Consider the following 17,893-nt stretch of genomic DNA (forward strand, 5'->3'; position numbering starts at 1 on the left):
TCCTTTATGTTTTAAAAAAAAACTAATATAAACAAATGCCAGGGCGTGAGAAAATGAAGTTGAAGTAGGGAAAACGTAATGGAAGGAAAGAAAACGAAATGACAGCAAACCAAATGTGATAATATAAAAGATTAAAATTAAAAAACCATTTTCAATTTCAAAAAATAATATAACAGCTATTTTCTTGACTATGCATCAAGATTAAAATTTGGACACATTATTAACGCAACGTATAGAATTAATATTTTTAAAATATAACTGATGTAATATAATAATATTAATGTAATGGCTAACAGTAAAATGGGAAGCAGCAAATATGAGCATTTACTATAAAAAAAACTTCAATTCATTGTGCATCTCATATATATATATATATATATATGTAAGCACTCATGCACTAGTTTACGCAACTTTTGCATACCTTCCATATTTGCATTTTTACGAATATAACATGGGAAAAAAAAATCTATTATTTTACTGCACAGTAATATTATCTGATAACGGATAAAATAAATTTTTTTTTTTTTTTTTTTTGTGAAACAAATAAATAAATATTTTACCTTTAATTATATTTTTACACATAAAACTATTGTGAATGAATGAAAAAAAAAAAAAAAAAAAAAAAAAAGAATATTAATATGAATATCAATGTCAGTGTTAATGTTAATGTTAATGTCCATATCAATGTCAGTATGAATATCAATACAAATTATACATTATAGTAAAAAGAAAACCCTAAATCATAATGGGCTACCCATGACTGCTCTTACATATACATATACACACATATTCATATATATATATATATATATGTTAAAACATAAGCAATAATAAAAGCTCTGTTGTTCGTTCTCTCTCGACTGTAAACACCTCAAAATATGATACCTCTATTCAGTATAACTTACAGCACTGATTATTCTTTTTGGCTTGTCTAAAAAAAAAAGATAAAAAAGAGATAAAAAAATATAATCATCCATAGTGCTTATTATCAATATACATATATAACACATATATGTGGAGTGAAACTGATGGAACATAAAAAAGTTGATTATTAAAAGTAAGAAACGTACCTATAAAATTGATATGACGAATTGGAAAGATCTTGGCTTTTTTTCATAAGGTCATCTAATTTTTCTCCTCTTTGTAATAAGTCTTCAATATTTTTAAGCATGACATCCTTAACTTCATCAAGATCTTTTTGCACTCTTGATAATTTATCTGCTTCTGATGGGTTTTGATATTTTTTTAACAATTCATTTAATTCCTCATGAAATAACATATCTTCTTTTAAATCTTGAGTAATGTTTTCATATTTCCCTCTACATTTTTGTCTAAATAATTTCTGAGTATTGTCTATTAACCCAAAAGCAATTCTTAAAGGGTATGCCTTTGTTGATAATACTAATACACTAATATTATTTTCTTTACTTGTATATATATGTAAATGCCCAATGCCCGACTCTAATTCAATAATTTCTCTGTTACCTTTGGGTGTTCTACTACATACTAATCTAGAATGAAAGAATATATGCTCTTTTAATGAAGATCTGTGAAAAAAGGGGAATGACGTTAAGTCCATCGATGCGGACAAAAAAATGGGTTCTGATGCATCGTATTTGTAAATTAATATTGCGTATAAAGCAATTTTATTTGATCTTTCATTATTTGGAAGAGTGCTTGAAAAATCATTCATTTTAGATTATCAAAAATTGGGGCAACACAGGGATGTACAAGTAGGTATAACTGTCAAATAATATATGTATGCAACATATATGGGGAAAGATAAAAGGTTCCCAAGATTGAGATACTTAGCGAGGAAATTATGTATGCTAGTCGGAGTTCGAAATGTGTGCATAAAAAGGGGGCACGTATGTGTATGTTACGCATATACATAAACATAAAAATATATGCATACACGTGTATGCATTTATATTTATACGTATATATATCTTATAATATGATAATTTTATGCAAGGTCAAACAAAAACACCGTTCTCCTTTTACGTACAAGCCTCAGTTCGGCTGTTATACATTTACTATTACAAATTTAAGGGATTATGCTAATATTTTAAAAGGATAAAAACGACAAAAATAAAAAATCGTTAACAGTTATTTTGCAGCTAGGGGCATATCACGTTGAATAGGCACGGTGAAAATGCGCATAGGTGTACATATCCACATAAATGCACATACAAGTATATATATGTATATATATATATACATAAACTTGCATACATGTGCTTATTTATAATTTTTATCACAACTGACATACATTTAAACCATTTATTTACCCGTTCATATAATTTATTTATGTAATTATGAATTTCCAAAAAAAGGACATATATCATGTACACATTATCATACAGCTATAAAATGGAATAACTTGCAAAAAAAAAAAAAAAAATGTTATACAATTTGTATTATAAAAATGGCGTAATTTATAATTTTTTTATATAGCAGAGTAACTCAACTTGAGTTTTTAATCTGTAAACATGTAAGCATGTGAGCATATTTATGTATGTATATTTATGTATGCATAATATTCCTGTAGTTGATAACTAAATAAGTGTATATAAAAGGTGAAAAGGCTTAGTTTTTATTACTTTAAAGAAATGAATATTTTCTTCTCTTCCTCAAAGCAAATAATTAACTGAAATAACCGTTGTAATTGTTATGAAAATATAAATAAATAGAGTCAAAAAAAAAAAAAAAAAAAAAAAAAAAAAAAAAATCATGAAAATGATCTCTTAATTATTTATTATTGTACTTATATTATTCTCGTAATTATATTCATAATGGGACACTGATTTACACGAACAAATGTATATTTAAAAAGAGAAAATAACTTTGAATACATCATTTTTGATGTAAATATATATAAAAAAAATTTATTACTCAAGTTGAACAGTTTCTCTCATATTATTAACACGCAAAACAGAATTGCGCATGAAAAATGAACATGCACAGACTAAAAGATAGATAAAAAAGGAAATCAGGAAAAGATGTTACACTTACTACACTAGCCTTTTCATCCGTTCAACAAAAATGAGTATAGGGCAATTATATGTAAATGTGAAAACACAAAATGAACATGGCATCATTAATTATACTTTTTTTTTTTTTTTTTTATAAATGATTTTAATGGAAGTTTTGAAAAATGTAAAGTAAAAATTTCCATATATATATTATATTACGCAATAAAATAAACAATATATATTATACTTTTTTTATTATTAACGGAAAGAGGGGGAAATAAAAAAAAAAAGCAAAATACATATACACAGACATGGATATAAATGCACACACGTACACATACAAACAGGGTTACAAAAACATAAACCCATTTCAGCAGATACTATTTTAAAAAGGAGGAACAAATTTGCGTTTTTAGTTATTATGAAAAATAGTATAACAAGAAATGTTGAATGTTATATGGATAAGAATATAATTTTTATTTTCTCCCACTGCTAATTCATTCCTTTTATGTGCCATTATATATATATGTACATATATTTGTTGTCTTTAAACGACCAACAAGGGAAATAATAGCTTCTTTATGAACAAATCAAATGGGCGCATTCAATTGCTCTTTGAATAACTGTTATTATTATGTTATTCTTTATATTGAAGCCGAGTTATATAAGTACATGTTAAAATTGTTTGAGGTACAAATAAAATTTATATATGTGTACATGTCTCTAATTTGTAAGGGATATGTACAAATGGGGAAACATTTCTTTTGTACCTAATTGCCTTTGTTCCTTTTTCTCATTTTTTAAATATTATTCATTGGCATATCAGTATATTTGCTCTCCGTTATTATGGTTAACAATTGTGTATAAAGAAATGAAAAAAAATTGCACACATGTACCATATGCTCATATGCGTACATATGTATATGTATACGCATACATATATAGAGTAAATTCCTCCCTTTTTAAGCAACATCAATGGACGAGCTCTTTAGAAGGGAACATATGCCACCGTAGCTTTGCTCTCATGGAATGGCGGTAACTACATGGACGTGCAAACAAGCCCCATTTTTAAATTGTCACATGCCCAGATGTACATAGAAATATATATATGTGTGTATGTATGCATGTATGTATGCATGTATGTATGTATGTATATATGTAAATCTCTGTAAGGGACCATTTCCGTAACAATGTTCAGGTAAAATTTGTTGCTTGTTCTCCGTGCTTTCCTTTTTTTTTAAGTGAGTACGTTTTTACAATTTTGAAATAGTTGTTAACATTTCATTGCTAAGCTGTGTTACATGGTTAATTATGGAAACGAAATTTTTTACATGCAAAGCTTTACATGTGCGCAAATAGTTTCACTAGAAAAAAAAAAAAAAAAAAAAAAAACCTGAACAGTCAGGCCAATTTTTTCAAGAAACAAAAAAATATATAAAATAGCTAGAAATAAAAAAAATATATAAACAAATTGGCTAGAAAAAAAAAAAATAATAATAACGAAAATAACAAATATGGCAGATATGACAAAAATGGTCCACATCATAAAAATGACTAAAATTCTTAAAATGGTCAAAATACAGCTCCTCCCCTCACGATTTAAACGCCGTCTACATGTGGAAAAGCAGGTAATGGGCTAGGTCCAGCGCTATTTGAACATCCAAAAAACTTAAAAAAATTGTAGATACATAACTCAAAAAAGAAGTGTGGAAAAAGTGAAAAGCGTCAAGAAATAAGTTAGAATAATAATTGATATATTTTTTTTTTTTGCAAATCTTATTATAGTGATGATCCTCATCCGTATTTTTGATTACGAGCGCGTAAAAATTATGCATAGAGAGTTGTATGAAATAATTAAACAATTTTTTTAAAAAACAGGTAAAAACTAAAAAAATATTTTTATAAACAACAGAGGGCGAATTTTTTAAAATAGCACAAAAGATTAAATACATTTTCATATTTTCATTAAGGTTACAATTGTTGTATATAGTTTTTATGGAAACAAGAATGTTTGAATAGATCATGGTCTTATTCAAAACGTGAAATAGTTCTTCGCATAATAGCAAAATTGCTTCAATTGATATGATTTTTTCAATCTTTTCACTGTTTTTTAATTTTCCAATTACATAATTTATTTCATCTGGTATATATACATTTTTCTCTTCCCCATTTTGGAACCTTTTTTTATTCAAAGATGAAACCCCCCCAGGTATATTCTCTTCATAGTATTTTCCGTAAAAAAAATTCTTCTTCCATGGGTAATTGAAATTGCAATTTCCATTCCCATTCCCATTGTTGCTATCCAAATTAGGACTAATATAATAAATGAGGTGGCAATTGTTTAAATTAGATAATCGGAAAAAGTAAAAGACGTCATCGATTTCTTTTCCTTCGTCGTAATTTGATACATCCCTCTGATAATTATCTAGGATAAAAAATAAAAAAAAAACAAACTTGGTAAAATTAGCAGGTAGGATGGGTTTCATTTGGATTTTATCGTTATTAGCACTATCATAGTTATTTTTACTATCGTCATTTCGACTGTTAACAGGGTCATCACCAATGATAGCTGTGCCATCCCCCGTGTGAGTAGCACTATCCCGAATAAGCAAACCAATTATCGTATTTTTTAAACAATAATTAAACGTTAAAAATATGTCCTTTGCAAAATTGTGGACCCTGATTATTAAAACAAAAGTCTGATTAGCCATTTCTGATTTTATAAAGTGTTCCACATATAAATTTAAAAATATTTTTTTTTTGCTATTTTTTTTTAGTATGCCTTTATAAGGATATACATAAATACATCTTAATATATCAAAATTTGCTTCATTATATATGGATGAGGATTTATTACCTTCTTTCTTTTCTTTTATTATATCTTCTTTTTTAAAACGAATATTTTCCTCTAGATATTTAAAAATGGAATTTTTTTTTAGGTGCATATATGAGTATAAGTTAACTGGAATTGTCGAATTGTTTTTTGCGTCAAAACATAATATAGAAAAGTATAGTGTGTCTACATTTCCTTGGCTACCTCCATCACTTAAGGGGAAATCATCTATATTCATGGTACCACTACTATGGGTGTTTAATGTTGTATAGTAGTCATTACAGTCATCAAAACTATTACTTTTACTTTTATAACAACATTCTTCCGAATTTTTGAAAACACTTCCATGAGGGGAATAGTTTGAGATATTTTTTTGAAATACATTCCTTACCTCTACCACCTTTTCGAGAGAAAGTTCGCCACTTTTGGAGAAATCTTTTTCGTTGGAAACACCTTTTTTTTTGTTGGTTGTGGAAGAGAGCCATCTGTTCTCCCTCACTTGGTCTACGTCCAAAACATTTCGTACGTAGTTAAAATTTTTTTTTTTTTCCTCTCTTTGTTTTTCGCTTCGTTCGTCGCTTCGTTTGTCGATTCGTTCGTCGCTTCGTTCGTCGATTCGTTCTTCGTCTCGTTTTTCTCTCTCTTCTTTATTATTCTGTACCTCATATACTCCCCCCTTTTCATTCCCATCATATTTACAGCTCTTCTTCCTACTTGTTGAAATTTTCTTTACATGCAACCTACCCACTTCTTTCTTTCTGCAAAGACCCTCCCCACCGCAGTCCTTGTAGTAGTCGCAGTTAACCACATCTCCGACATTACTGCATTTTGAAGAGTCGGTGTTACTAATGTGCATATCTTTTTCCTTGTAATCATAAAAAAGCTCAAAACTTGTTTGATACATCTGATGTGTTCGGATTGAATGAAAATTAATTATCTGGGGGTCAACCGTAACGTTGATGTTTTTATTTTTCCGTTCGACTTGGTTAAATGGTTTGTAAAAAAATTTTCCCCCTTCGTCAACATTGTCGGTTATATCATCTGCTAAACCTGCAGAACCCTTGACACTCGCTGTATCATTCGAATGCATGAATAGTTCACAGGAAACCCTAAAACCAACACAAATTCTTTTTTCTTTCCGCTTTCTCATCGTTAAAGTAAAATATCTCCTCTTCTGCAAATAATTTATTTTATGTTGATTCATTATAATAATATTCCTATCAAAAAATAGAGAATCATCATTAAATATATTGCCCTTTTTGTAATTAAATAAAACATATTTGTCAAACCCTAGAAGAATAATAATGTCTATATTAAACAAATAGATGTCTTCATTTTTTGTTTCAAAGATTATTTTGTTCAAAAGATAATTGTACACCTGTTTACAGTACAACAGATAGTTATCTACGAAATATTTCATATAATTAAGGTGTATGTTTCCTCCCCTGTCTTCTCTTTTTTTCTCATAATTATGAAATATATACTTGTAATAGTCTACTCTATCTAAATATTTGTAAATGTCCATGTTAGATATACAAACACAAAAGCTAACCTTCTTAATCGTAAAGGTTAAGCAGCTCACACAGTTGTCGTCGTACTGGCTCGCCTCAACCCTTTCACACACATGCTTTCCCCTTACAATCGAACTGCCGCCTTGAGTTACTGGACTTTTCTTCGCCACTCTACTATCAGTTTCACTGCTATTTCCGCTGTTACTCCCATCACTGCTACTTCCGCGGTTACTCCCACCGCTGCTAAAAGTGCGAGGGGGCTGTTCATCATACTCGTCTCCTTTTTTCTTGTCCTCGACATTTGGGAGGTAGTTCCTTAATCTTTTATTCTCTTGGTCTATTTCGAAATATCTATTTAAAGAATTCATATATGTGATACCGTTAATCTTAATCTGTAAAATTTTGTTTTTTGGATTAGCTACTTTATAGGAGATAGGAAACTCACTGTTGTGTGCATTCCGCACAATCATTACTTGGCCTTTTTTTTCATTCCCATTCTTATCATTCCCTCCTTTTTCGTCTTCCTTTTTCTCTTCCTCTGTACTGTGCTTCTTCATTTTAGTTCGCATGAAGTTATCAAAGTAGCACTTCATCATGTTTGTATATGTTTCCCCATAGGTCTTCTTTGTATACATATTAACATGCTTGTAGTACACATCACTCATATCCTTGTGCAGTTTCCCTCTTACCATAACGAGGATAGCATATTTTTCAAAATCATAATTTATATCAACAAATTTGTACGTACCGTTTCTGTTTCTGTTAGCATGTCTTTCTACCTCTGTTCGCACATTCTGCAGTATCCCCTTGTCAAACGCATTTTTCAAACTAAAAAAAAAAAAGGAAAAATGGTAAAGATATAAATGCCGAAAAAAGGGGAAGTATAAAACTGCCGCAAGAAGTTGACGAAAAATAGAGTATAACACGGTATACAAAAGGGACAACAACTTAAGGTTTTTTATTCCATCAAGCTGATCATAGCAAGTATATACCTGATTATGACAATATCTTCTGTTGGGAGTAAATTTGTGTCTTTCCAAAATTTCATTAGATCTTTTTCAAACGAAAAACAGTTAAAAACATAAAAGGAAATTGTGTACCTCAAGTATCCATTCATCATTTTTTCCTTTTTTTCTGCTTTGGTGTTCCATGAAAGTATACCCGCACATGGGTACGCTACGACATACATATACACATATATATATAAATATATATACACATATATATATAAATATATATACGCATATATATGCGTTTTCTATGATGTGTACCCCCTCATAGGTATGCTCGCCAACATGCACATGTAAATGCATATAAATATATATATCTTTTTTTTTTTTCGGCAAATCTCAGTGTTTATTTTTGTACCTTTGCTTTTTCTTAAAAGAAAGAACAGCTTGTAAAAAAAAAAAATAAATAAAAAATAAAATAAAAAAAATAATAATAACAGTATGCACATGTAAAAATACGAAGTAGTTATAACTACACTATATACGCATGATTCTTCAGAATATGGGATTAATAAAATTCATTTAAACATAAGTGTTTAAGATAAAAAAATGATTCCTTAAATGATGATGGTAACTACTTATGTTTCCCTAGAAATAGGCATGAGTTGTATGTATTTCTATTTTCTGTACAATTCTTATAATTTTTTTTTTTTTTTCTTCCACATGTTTGTAAGTATAAGTCTATACTTAATGTATAAGGTATTTTCCGCTATTCCCTTTTTTTTTTTTTTTTTTTCCACATGTTTGTAAGTATAAGTCTATACTTAATGCATAAGGTATTTTCCGCTATTCCCTTTTTTTTTTTTTTTTTTGCAATATAATACTCTGATTGTACATATGTATATATAAATATTTTACTCATAAGGGAGAAGCGAAAATGCAAGAGCTTTTTTGGGACTTGTTAAGTACCCAACCGTGAGCAATATACTTTCTATTTTTTTTTTTTTTTTTTTTTTTCTGTTCAGCTGCCATTTTTAACTCCTTCCTTTAGACAAAACTTGCAATAATGTTCGGTTCGTTCGACGAAGACATTAGGGAGTTTTTCCCCTTCACACCATATAAAGTAATAAAGAAACAAAAACATGAATACCGCCTATGCACATAATGCGTTGTTTAAAACTCATACAAAGTTGTAATATCGTTTTTGAGAGTGCGTATTTGGAAGAACAAATGTGTCAGAGATTGCGCGGAAATGCGTGCGTAATAGTTGTACGTGCGTTTGCGTGGTTAAGTAGGCACACATAAGACGAGCCTTTTTATATGTTTCTGCTTTTTCCATATCCATTCGTTGACTTCGTTGGTGTAGTTTACTTAGTTTGCTTCTTTACCTTTTTTTTTTTTTTTTTTTTTTTTTTTCTACCTTACCATACATGTACCACTGCCCGATGAAAGATTCAAATGGACTTTATGAAAATATTTTATGAAATTTTGACAAATTCGAACATAAAAACAAATGAAAAGATAAGATCAGTATATGAGGCAATCCAACAAAATGAAAACATGAAAAGTATGTTGAAGGATGATATTAATAATAGTTTAAGTTGGTTGTATGAAAGTAACGAGGAAATGAAACAGAGTAACTCGAATTCTTCAAATAACGCCAACAATTCTGAGGAACACATTATTTGTGAAATGAAAACAGGCTCAGGAAAATCTCTAACTATGTTAACTCCTCTTATCTACTGGTTAGATCCAAATAAAATGAACGACATTTGTTAATGAGCTCTTAAGGATAGAGATATGTTGTAACATGTTCATCCTAAACGAATATGTGAGCACGTGTATGCTTTTAGACCCGACTAATTTTTCGCCTCCGCGTTCACATGTATATGTGTAAGCACATACATAATTACATTATATGCCCCGATACATGATGCTTCTTTTTTTTTTTTTTTAATGCACCTCAAGGCTTTTCAAGCATAAATTCGACTTGTTTCTCATGAAGGAGAATGTCCAACTGAAGAAAGAGGGTATCGACTAAAGCGTTTCTTACTCAACAGATACACCATTCATCCGATGCATTTCTCATCAAATACACCTACTACCCCGTACCTTCTACACGTCTTTCCCTTTTCTTAGAGCCCGAATGGATCAAGGAAAGCATAATGGAAAAATTGCTGGAAAAGTACACACATAACTTAAACATGCAGAACAAAAAAAAAGACATATATTTAAACATTTTAAATAAATATTTTTCCTTTGATGAGGATAAAATATTATTGAAGGAAAATGTAACAGTAGAAAAGAAAAAGGTCGACATAGAACAGACCCATACGAATGATGAGTTTCCTATGGCACACAAAGGTAATAACTGGGAAATATAATAAGATAACAAAAAGAGGACTAACTGATTGACTCATCGAACGAGGACTAACTGATTAACTGATCGAATTGACAAAACATCTTACAGTGTGTTATAAGCGTGCGCGTAACGCTTTCACATTAAGCACAGTCTTATGCATGTGTGAACATATTCAAATATTATTTCTTTAATTGTTTAGATGAAGACCTCCTGAGCGATTGTTCTGTTGAGGGAAAGACCAAAAAACAAGTGAGCACAAATGAGTGAATGAAGGAAGACAAGAAAGAATGCGGGGAGTGGTAGAAAGAATGAGGGGAGTGGTAGAAAGAATGAGGGGAGTGGTAGAAAGAATGAGGGGAGTGGTAGAAAGAATGAGGGAGTGGTAGAAAGAATGAGGGGAGTGGTAGAAAGAATGAGGGAGTGGTAGAAAGAATGAGGGGAGTGGTAGAAAGAATGAGGGGAGTGGTAGAAAGAATGAGAGGAGTGGTAGAAAGAATGAGAAAAAAAAAAATAAAATAATAAAAATAATAATAATATAAATGAGGAAGATTTTTTTTTTCATTTTTCTCTTGTTTTCCAAATTTAACGTAACTACGATCGGACTTCTTCCTCTTTCAGATCTTTATCTGCAGCAGAACCCAGTCGCAGCTAAATCAATACTTCCTCGAGTTAAAAAAAATTGAAAAAAAAATAAAAAAAGATTTTTCCATAAATATGATTATAATTGGGAGTAGGAAACACCTGTGCATAAACGAGGTAGGGGGTGAGAGAGAGGTGGACCAAAGGAAAAGCAAAAAAAAAAAAAAAAAAAAAAAAAAAAATGGAAAAATGACAAAACTACAAAATGGAAAAATAAAAAAAGTACAAAAGAACAAAAGTACAAAAGAACAAAAGTACAAAAGAACAAAAGAACAAAAGAACAAAAGAAAATACAATATGATTCCATAAGACTCGGTGTGCAATAACAAATGAATGAAAAAGAAAGATACCCTGAGAGGCCAGAAGCGCCTTGCGCATCTCTGACATCAACGAAACGATGCCATCATAAATAGCAGAATGTCTCTTACTCCATTTTATGTTCCTTTTTAGGATTTTTTAAAAAATTGTCGAAACCTGAACGAGCTAAATGACTACTGCAGAAACGGTCGATGTAAGTATAAAGAAATTTTCAACGAAAAAAAGATAGAAAAAAAAAAAAAAAAACAAAAAAAAAAAAAGCAATTTTTTATAGTTCGTCCTCCAGCAATAGCAATTGCGGAAGTAGTTGTAGTAGTAGTGAAGAGAAAGAACAGAAAAGAATAAATAACTACAGCCTGGTAACAAAATTAATAAATACAAAAAATGTTAATATGAACGAGATAAAAAATATATGTAGGAATGAAAAGATTCAAGTATGTCCTTACTATTTAAGTAAGGAAAATATAAAAAATGCAGATATTGTTTTACTACCATATATTTGTATATTAAATGAACAAGTCAGGAAAAACTTAAAAATAAATATAAAAAATAATATAGTTATATTTGATGAGTCACAAAATATTATAGAGAATATAAATGACTCAAATTCTATAGCTATCGAAAATCATCATATACTTTTTTGTAAATTAATATTAAAAGAGTATATAGACAAATATGAAAATATTCTAAATAACAATAATATTGTAATGATTAAGCAGCTTATTATTTACTGCAATATGCTCATATATTCATTTACATCAATACAAGAAGACATCATGACTGTGAGTAAATTTACCATCTTGTCGAAAGTAGACGCACTCAATCTAAACAATATTTCTTCTTTTTTGAATGACTCCCCATTTTGTAGAAGAATCAAAATATTTTCAGAGATGCACATGAGGGAGTACATGGGGAAGTGTTCACGTAAAAGAGGTAGCAAACACAACAATAGAAGCACCACTGATAGTGTTAGTAGCATTGCAAATACACGCGATACTTCCTTTATCACTGCACACTCTTCGTCCATTTACCTACTAAGCGAATTCACAAATAAGCTCATACGGTCAAACAAATATGACTACGTGCATATTAGCAAGGGGAAAGAAGGCAGTGCAGAGGATGGAGAAAAGGTATCATCACCCAAGGATGATATTATGGGCGAACGGGGGGGGGGGAAAAATAAAAACAAAAAAAGACATGATGACACTGGAGAAAATTCAGATGGGGGTAAGAAAAGAAAAATGAGTCATTTAAAAAATTGTAAAGAAAATGATATGAACAGTCAGGAAAAAAAAAATTACACATGTAAATGTAATGAAAATGATATGAACAGTCAGGAAAAAAAAAATTACACATGTAAATGTAATGAAAATAGTATGAACAGTCAGGAAAAAAAAAATTACACATGTACATACGAAGAATCAGATGATAATATACAGAAATTATTTGAAGACCTCTTAACAAATAATAATAAGACCGAACTATTTCGAAAAATAGAACTAATAAGTGTAAGTGCGTGCAATAACTTTCAGCATATAACTAAAGAATGTAGTAATGTAATCCTTATTGGTGGTACTTTACAACCTTTAGAAGAGTTCTTATTACTTTTTTTAAATGAACAAAAAAAAAAAATAAAAATATATTCCTCTGATTATATATTTAAAAAGGAAAATGTATTTTCAAGAATAATCTCAACTAACTTATTAACATATGAATACATTGATAATACTTTTAAAAACAGGTTTAAGAAAATCCACTTGCTTAATTTAGCATTGCAAATATACTTCTTAACTGTACATGTGAAATATGGAAATATTGTCTTCTTTTCCTCATACAGTTTTTTAAGAGAATTTATTTCTTTTTTAAATAATGAAGGCAGATATGTGTTAAACGAAATGAAAAAAAAAAAATATATTTTTTTTGAAAAAAAAAATGATTACACTGTTTTAAATGAATACATGCAAAGTATACAAAAAGTAAAAGATCATCATCAATCAATGATGACCAAAAATGGTTGTATCCTATTCTGTGTAATGAATGCAAAATTAAGTGAAGGAATCAATTTTCATGATGAAATCTGTAGAAATATATTAATTATAGGTATACCTTTTTTCAAGCATGAAAGAAGTACAACAAACCCCAGCAAGTTTACCCTAGACAAAAATACCCTTGTCTTGAATTACTATAAGGAATACTCCAGGGAAATGCTAGAAGGCGATAGTGATATCCCTGCAAACAAAGCCGAGGACAGACAGTTAATATTACGTAGGGGAAAAATTAAATAAACAGTACTGCATTAGGTCTTTCTTTCCCTTTTTTTTTTTTTTTTTTTTTTTATGTGTTATCATGTTATTATAATTCCTGTGTACTTTCATCACTGCATATTTATCATTTATGTGTACTTATGTCACAATATGTTTATCTTTCCCCACTTCCTTTTCAGCAGAGGAAATTAGCGAGATGTGCAGGACGTACGAGTTGAAATACGCAATGAAGATAATAAACCAATGTATAGGTAGAAGCCTAAGACATACGAATGACTTTTCTTCCTATTTTTTCCTTGATTATAGATTTACAAAAAAAGAATTTTTTGATAATTTCCCTTCATTTATCAAAACGCATTTAAACAATATGAAAAATATACCTGTTGTCGATCAGAGGAATGAAACATTTTTAAAAGAGAAAAATTTTTTTTTTAATATATACGATGATATTATGAAATATTATAAAACAAATTTTCCTAACCTACCATTTGCAGATATCAGCGAAACACATTTGAATAACTTTGTAAATGATTTGTTTCGTCTTAACGAATTTCACGAAAAAATGAAAAATGCATGAATGGTGGAAGCCTCCTCGTCATAGGCATTAAATTGTATCAGTTGCTCATTCGTTTTTTTCTTACATTTTGTTTTCCATGCTCCCATATTATCTCCTTTTTGTTCGCGTTTCGTCCGCTTTTTGCTTCTCTGTTTGACCTTTCTCAACATTGCTAAATTGAAGCCGTTTTAGTTGTCGAATTTTAATAAGTTGAAAGAAGGTGTACAAAACAAAAGAAAAATATAAAATAAAAATAAACAAATGAACAAATAAACATACTAACAAAATAAGAAATATACAGACAAACAAATTAAGAAATATACATACTAACAAAATAAGAAATATACAGACAAACAAATTAAGAAATATACATACTAACAAAATAAGAAATATACAGACAAACAAATTAAGAAATATACATACTAACAAAATAAGAAATATACAGACAAACAAATTAAGAAATATACATACTAACAAAATAAGAAATATACAGACAAACAAATTAAGAAATATACATACAAACAAATTAAAAAATAAACATATAAATAGAACAAATAAAGTGGCCTATAATTATGAGTGCGTAAATTAAACTAACAGCTGAAAATTCAGAATTATTCCCACGTACCTACAAACATATTGGTATTTAGCAGAATGCGAAAGACGCAATTGACCTGCACGTGTATAAATTAAAATGAAATTTCGTTTTCTATTATTTTTCATCATTCGTCAAGTTTTTTACGTAATTTTTTAATTTCATGTTTTATGTCATTTTCTACGTCATTTTTCGCTCAATTTTTTTTAGTTCATTTTGCTGCATTTTTAATTTTAATTTTTTTTTTTTTTTTTTTTTTTGTATATAGTTTCACATAGTCAGGGTGAGTGCAACTCTGAATATAATTCCACGGAACAAAAGGAGGTATATCCTCCGTTCGGACCAATACCTCCCAAACATTACATAGTCACTTGGTCTTCATTTTTTATTTTTTTCCAGCTTTTCTATATATATTTCACTATTATTAATGTGTATGCTGTCATTTATAGTTTTTTTAATGGTATCATTCATTATGTTTATCCCTTGCTTGCTTTTTTCTTTTATTGTGTTTATTATTGTCTGCGAGAAGTCAACATGAAATATGGAACAAGCAGTATATGTATTTCAACACACTGCACACATATACGGTACATACATACACACCCACATACACACCCACATATACACCCACATACACACCCACATACACACCCACATACACACCCACATACACACCCACATACACACCCACATACACACCCACATACACACCCACATACACACCTACATACATACGCACACAAACTTAAAATATTTTTTTTCTTTTTTTTAATTTACGTTTTCCACAAGGTTTTTCATATACCCAAGGCCTTTAATGTTTAGAGTTGTAACCTGCTTGTAATAAGTTTGATTCACTGCAATGAAAATGAAAAAAGGGGAAATATATATTTCCATAAAATTGAATACGTACACGTACGCCAATATACATATATACACAAACATACAATACCCATATACATACACAAGTATACACACGTACATACAATATGTGTCTGTGCGTTACTACGCTATGCCTCGTCGTACCATCATTGTCCTTTTGAAAGTACACGCATTCCTCTGATATATTAATTAAAGGATTTAAGGTATAATTGACGGTGTTTACTGTCAGTTTTTTCTCTCTTAAGTTGATAATAATTTCCTCAAGAGCTAGCCCTTTGCCATCAATGTTAAAGAGGTTTTCTATTTTAAATTGGGAAAAAAGAAAATAAAAATAAAGGAAATTGAAACATAATAAAACTAAATAAAACGAAGCAGCAAACGAAATAAAACGAAAAGACAAACGAAATAAAAAATGGTGCGACAAATTACGCCTGAACAGTGCAGGCATGTTGAGAGACACACGTAAATAATTACGTGGAGAAAATAAAATAATATAAAAAAAGTAAAAAAAAAGAGAATCCTATTAAATTATAAAGTATAATTATTACTAAATATGTTAGGTATATAATACTGAAGGTGAATGATCCTTTTCAATTTCAATGTTTTCTCATTTGTATCAATGCTCCTACCAATAACATCAATATTCTTTATATGCTTCTGAACGCTATTCGGATATTTCAACCAAAATGCAGACTAGTTAATATTGTTTAAAGAAAAAAAAAAATAATAATAATAGAAAAAATAGAAAAAAAAGAAAAAAAAGAAAAAAAAAGGAAAGAAATATATTTCGTGTGTTACTATCATCTTACATGCAGAAGGACCACAACATTTCACTCAAACGTGAAATAAGCAAAAATAGGTGAAATAGGCCGTAAACATCTTTAAAAGGAAAATGTACGTATGTATGTATGTATGTATGTATGTATGTATGTATGTATGTATGTATGTATGTATGTATGTATGTATGTATGTATGTATATTAATGCAAAAGTTAAAGTACAATTTGTTATCAGCTCATTTATTATTCACTCGTTCATGTACTTTTTTACAATAAAACAACTTACTGTAACTGTGTCCCAGTCATATTGGTACTTGTGCTCTTGTTCGAAAAGTTTCATTTCTTTACTGAAATTTCTTTTCTTAAGATGAAATAAACTTTCGAAGGGGATGACGAAAAAATGGAAAAGAGAAAAAAGAGGAGGAAAAGAATATACGCAAATAACGAGACAGAAACAGAAACAGAAACAGAAACAAAAAATAAAAAAAAATACAAAAAAGAAAGCAAAAGGCGTAAAGCAAAAAGCGCAGAACACAAAAAAGGCAGAGCGCAAAATACGTGTACGGTTAAGTATCATTACACACTATAAGCTATTGCTCACCATTCTGTACATCCTAATTTTTATTTTTTCGTAAAAAACAAATATATATATATATATAATATATATGAATTAAAAAAATATAATTTTTATTTTTTTATTAGTATTACGCAAACCTCTTAGTAATTCAGTATTCCCCCCAATTTTTTTTTTTTTTTTTTTTTATATTTATTTTAAATTTAATATATATATATTTTTTTTTTTTTGTCGTTGTTGGTGCCATTTGTAATGTCGATTGATATTTGCTTTGTGTGCCTGAACTTGTACAAAAACTTGCACTATGTATGTATTTTGATTTGCACGTACTCTAGCATAAACGAAATAAAATGATAGTAATTTCAAGCGTTTACCGAATAAATTTTACCTCAAAAAAAAAAAAAAAAAAAAAAAATGGTAACAGATTAAGTAAATATTATATGTGGTAGTGTTCCTTATTAACCCAAAATTACTTCTTCTCATTTCTGACTTTTACATCTCGGTTTGCATCCCCCTTTTTGATATTTTACCATTTTGCAGTTTTACTTTTTTGTAATTGTTTTTCTTTTTTATGAGCCACCGTCTTTTTTTTTTTTTTAATCTCAAGTCTTTGAGTTACAATTTTTCTGTGCATATTTCTATGTGTGATAAAAAAAAAAAAA

The 17,893-nt window shown here is 29.3% G+C and overlaps 4 protein-coding genes across 4 annotated transcripts; 1 reads left to right on the forward strand and 3 right to left on the reverse strand.

The window, feature by feature from the left end:
- Window positions 1–891: 891 nt before the first annotated feature.
- On the reverse strand, window positions 892–1,693 carry YKT6.2 (SNARE protein, putative; the record flags this gene model as incomplete). The annotated part of the gene is made up of 2 exons (XM_029006609.1): window positions 892–931; window positions 1,071–1,693. 2 exons carry the CDS (start codon window positions 1,691–1,693, stop codon window positions 892–894), a joined length of 663 nt encoding a protein of 220 aa, XP_028863081.1.
- A 2,892-nt stretch (window positions 1,694–4,585) lies between these two features.
- On the reverse strand, window positions 4,586–8,439 carry PmUG01_12040100 (conserved Plasmodium protein, unknown function; the record flags this gene model as incomplete). The annotated part of the gene is made up of 2 exons (XM_029006610.1): window positions 4,586–8,147; window positions 8,312–8,439. 2 exons carry the CDS (start codon window positions 8,437–8,439, stop codon window positions 4,586–4,588), a joined length of 3,690 nt encoding a protein of 1,229 aa, XP_028863082.1.
- Window positions 8,440–9,335: 896 nt separating this feature from the next.
- PmUG01_12040200 (DEAD box helicase, putative) lies at window positions 9,336–14,429 on the forward strand (the record flags this gene model as incomplete). Its single annotated transcript, XM_029006612.1, has 9 exons — window positions 9,336–9,392; window positions 9,722–10,014; window positions 10,238–10,299; window positions 10,409–10,633; window positions 10,831–10,880; window positions 11,250–11,387; window positions 11,721–11,785; window positions 11,863–13,853; window positions 14,032–14,429. 9 exons carry the CDS (start codon window positions 9,336–9,338, stop codon window positions 14,427–14,429), a joined length of 3,279 nt encoding a protein of 1,092 aa, XP_028863083.1.
- Window positions 14,430–15,378: 949 nt separating this feature from the next.
- Window positions 15,379–16,997, reverse strand: PmUG01_12040300 (MSF1-like protein, putative; the record flags this gene model as incomplete). The annotated part of the gene is made up of 5 exons (XM_029006613.1): window positions 15,379–15,519; window positions 15,778–15,854; window positions 16,024–16,179; window positions 16,428–16,572; window positions 16,944–16,997. The coding sequence occupies 5 exons, from the start codon at window positions 16,995–16,997 to the stop codon at window positions 15,379–15,381; spliced, it is 573 nt and encodes a 190-aa protein (XP_028863084.1).
- Between the last annotated feature and the right edge of the window lie 896 nt (window positions 16,998–17,893).

This window comes from Plasmodium malariae (genome assembly GCF_900090045.1).
Source record: "Plasmodium malariae genome assembly, chromosome: 12".
Taxonomy (NCBI): domain Eukaryota; phylum Apicomplexa; class Aconoidasida; order Haemosporida; family Plasmodiidae; genus Plasmodium; species Plasmodium malariae.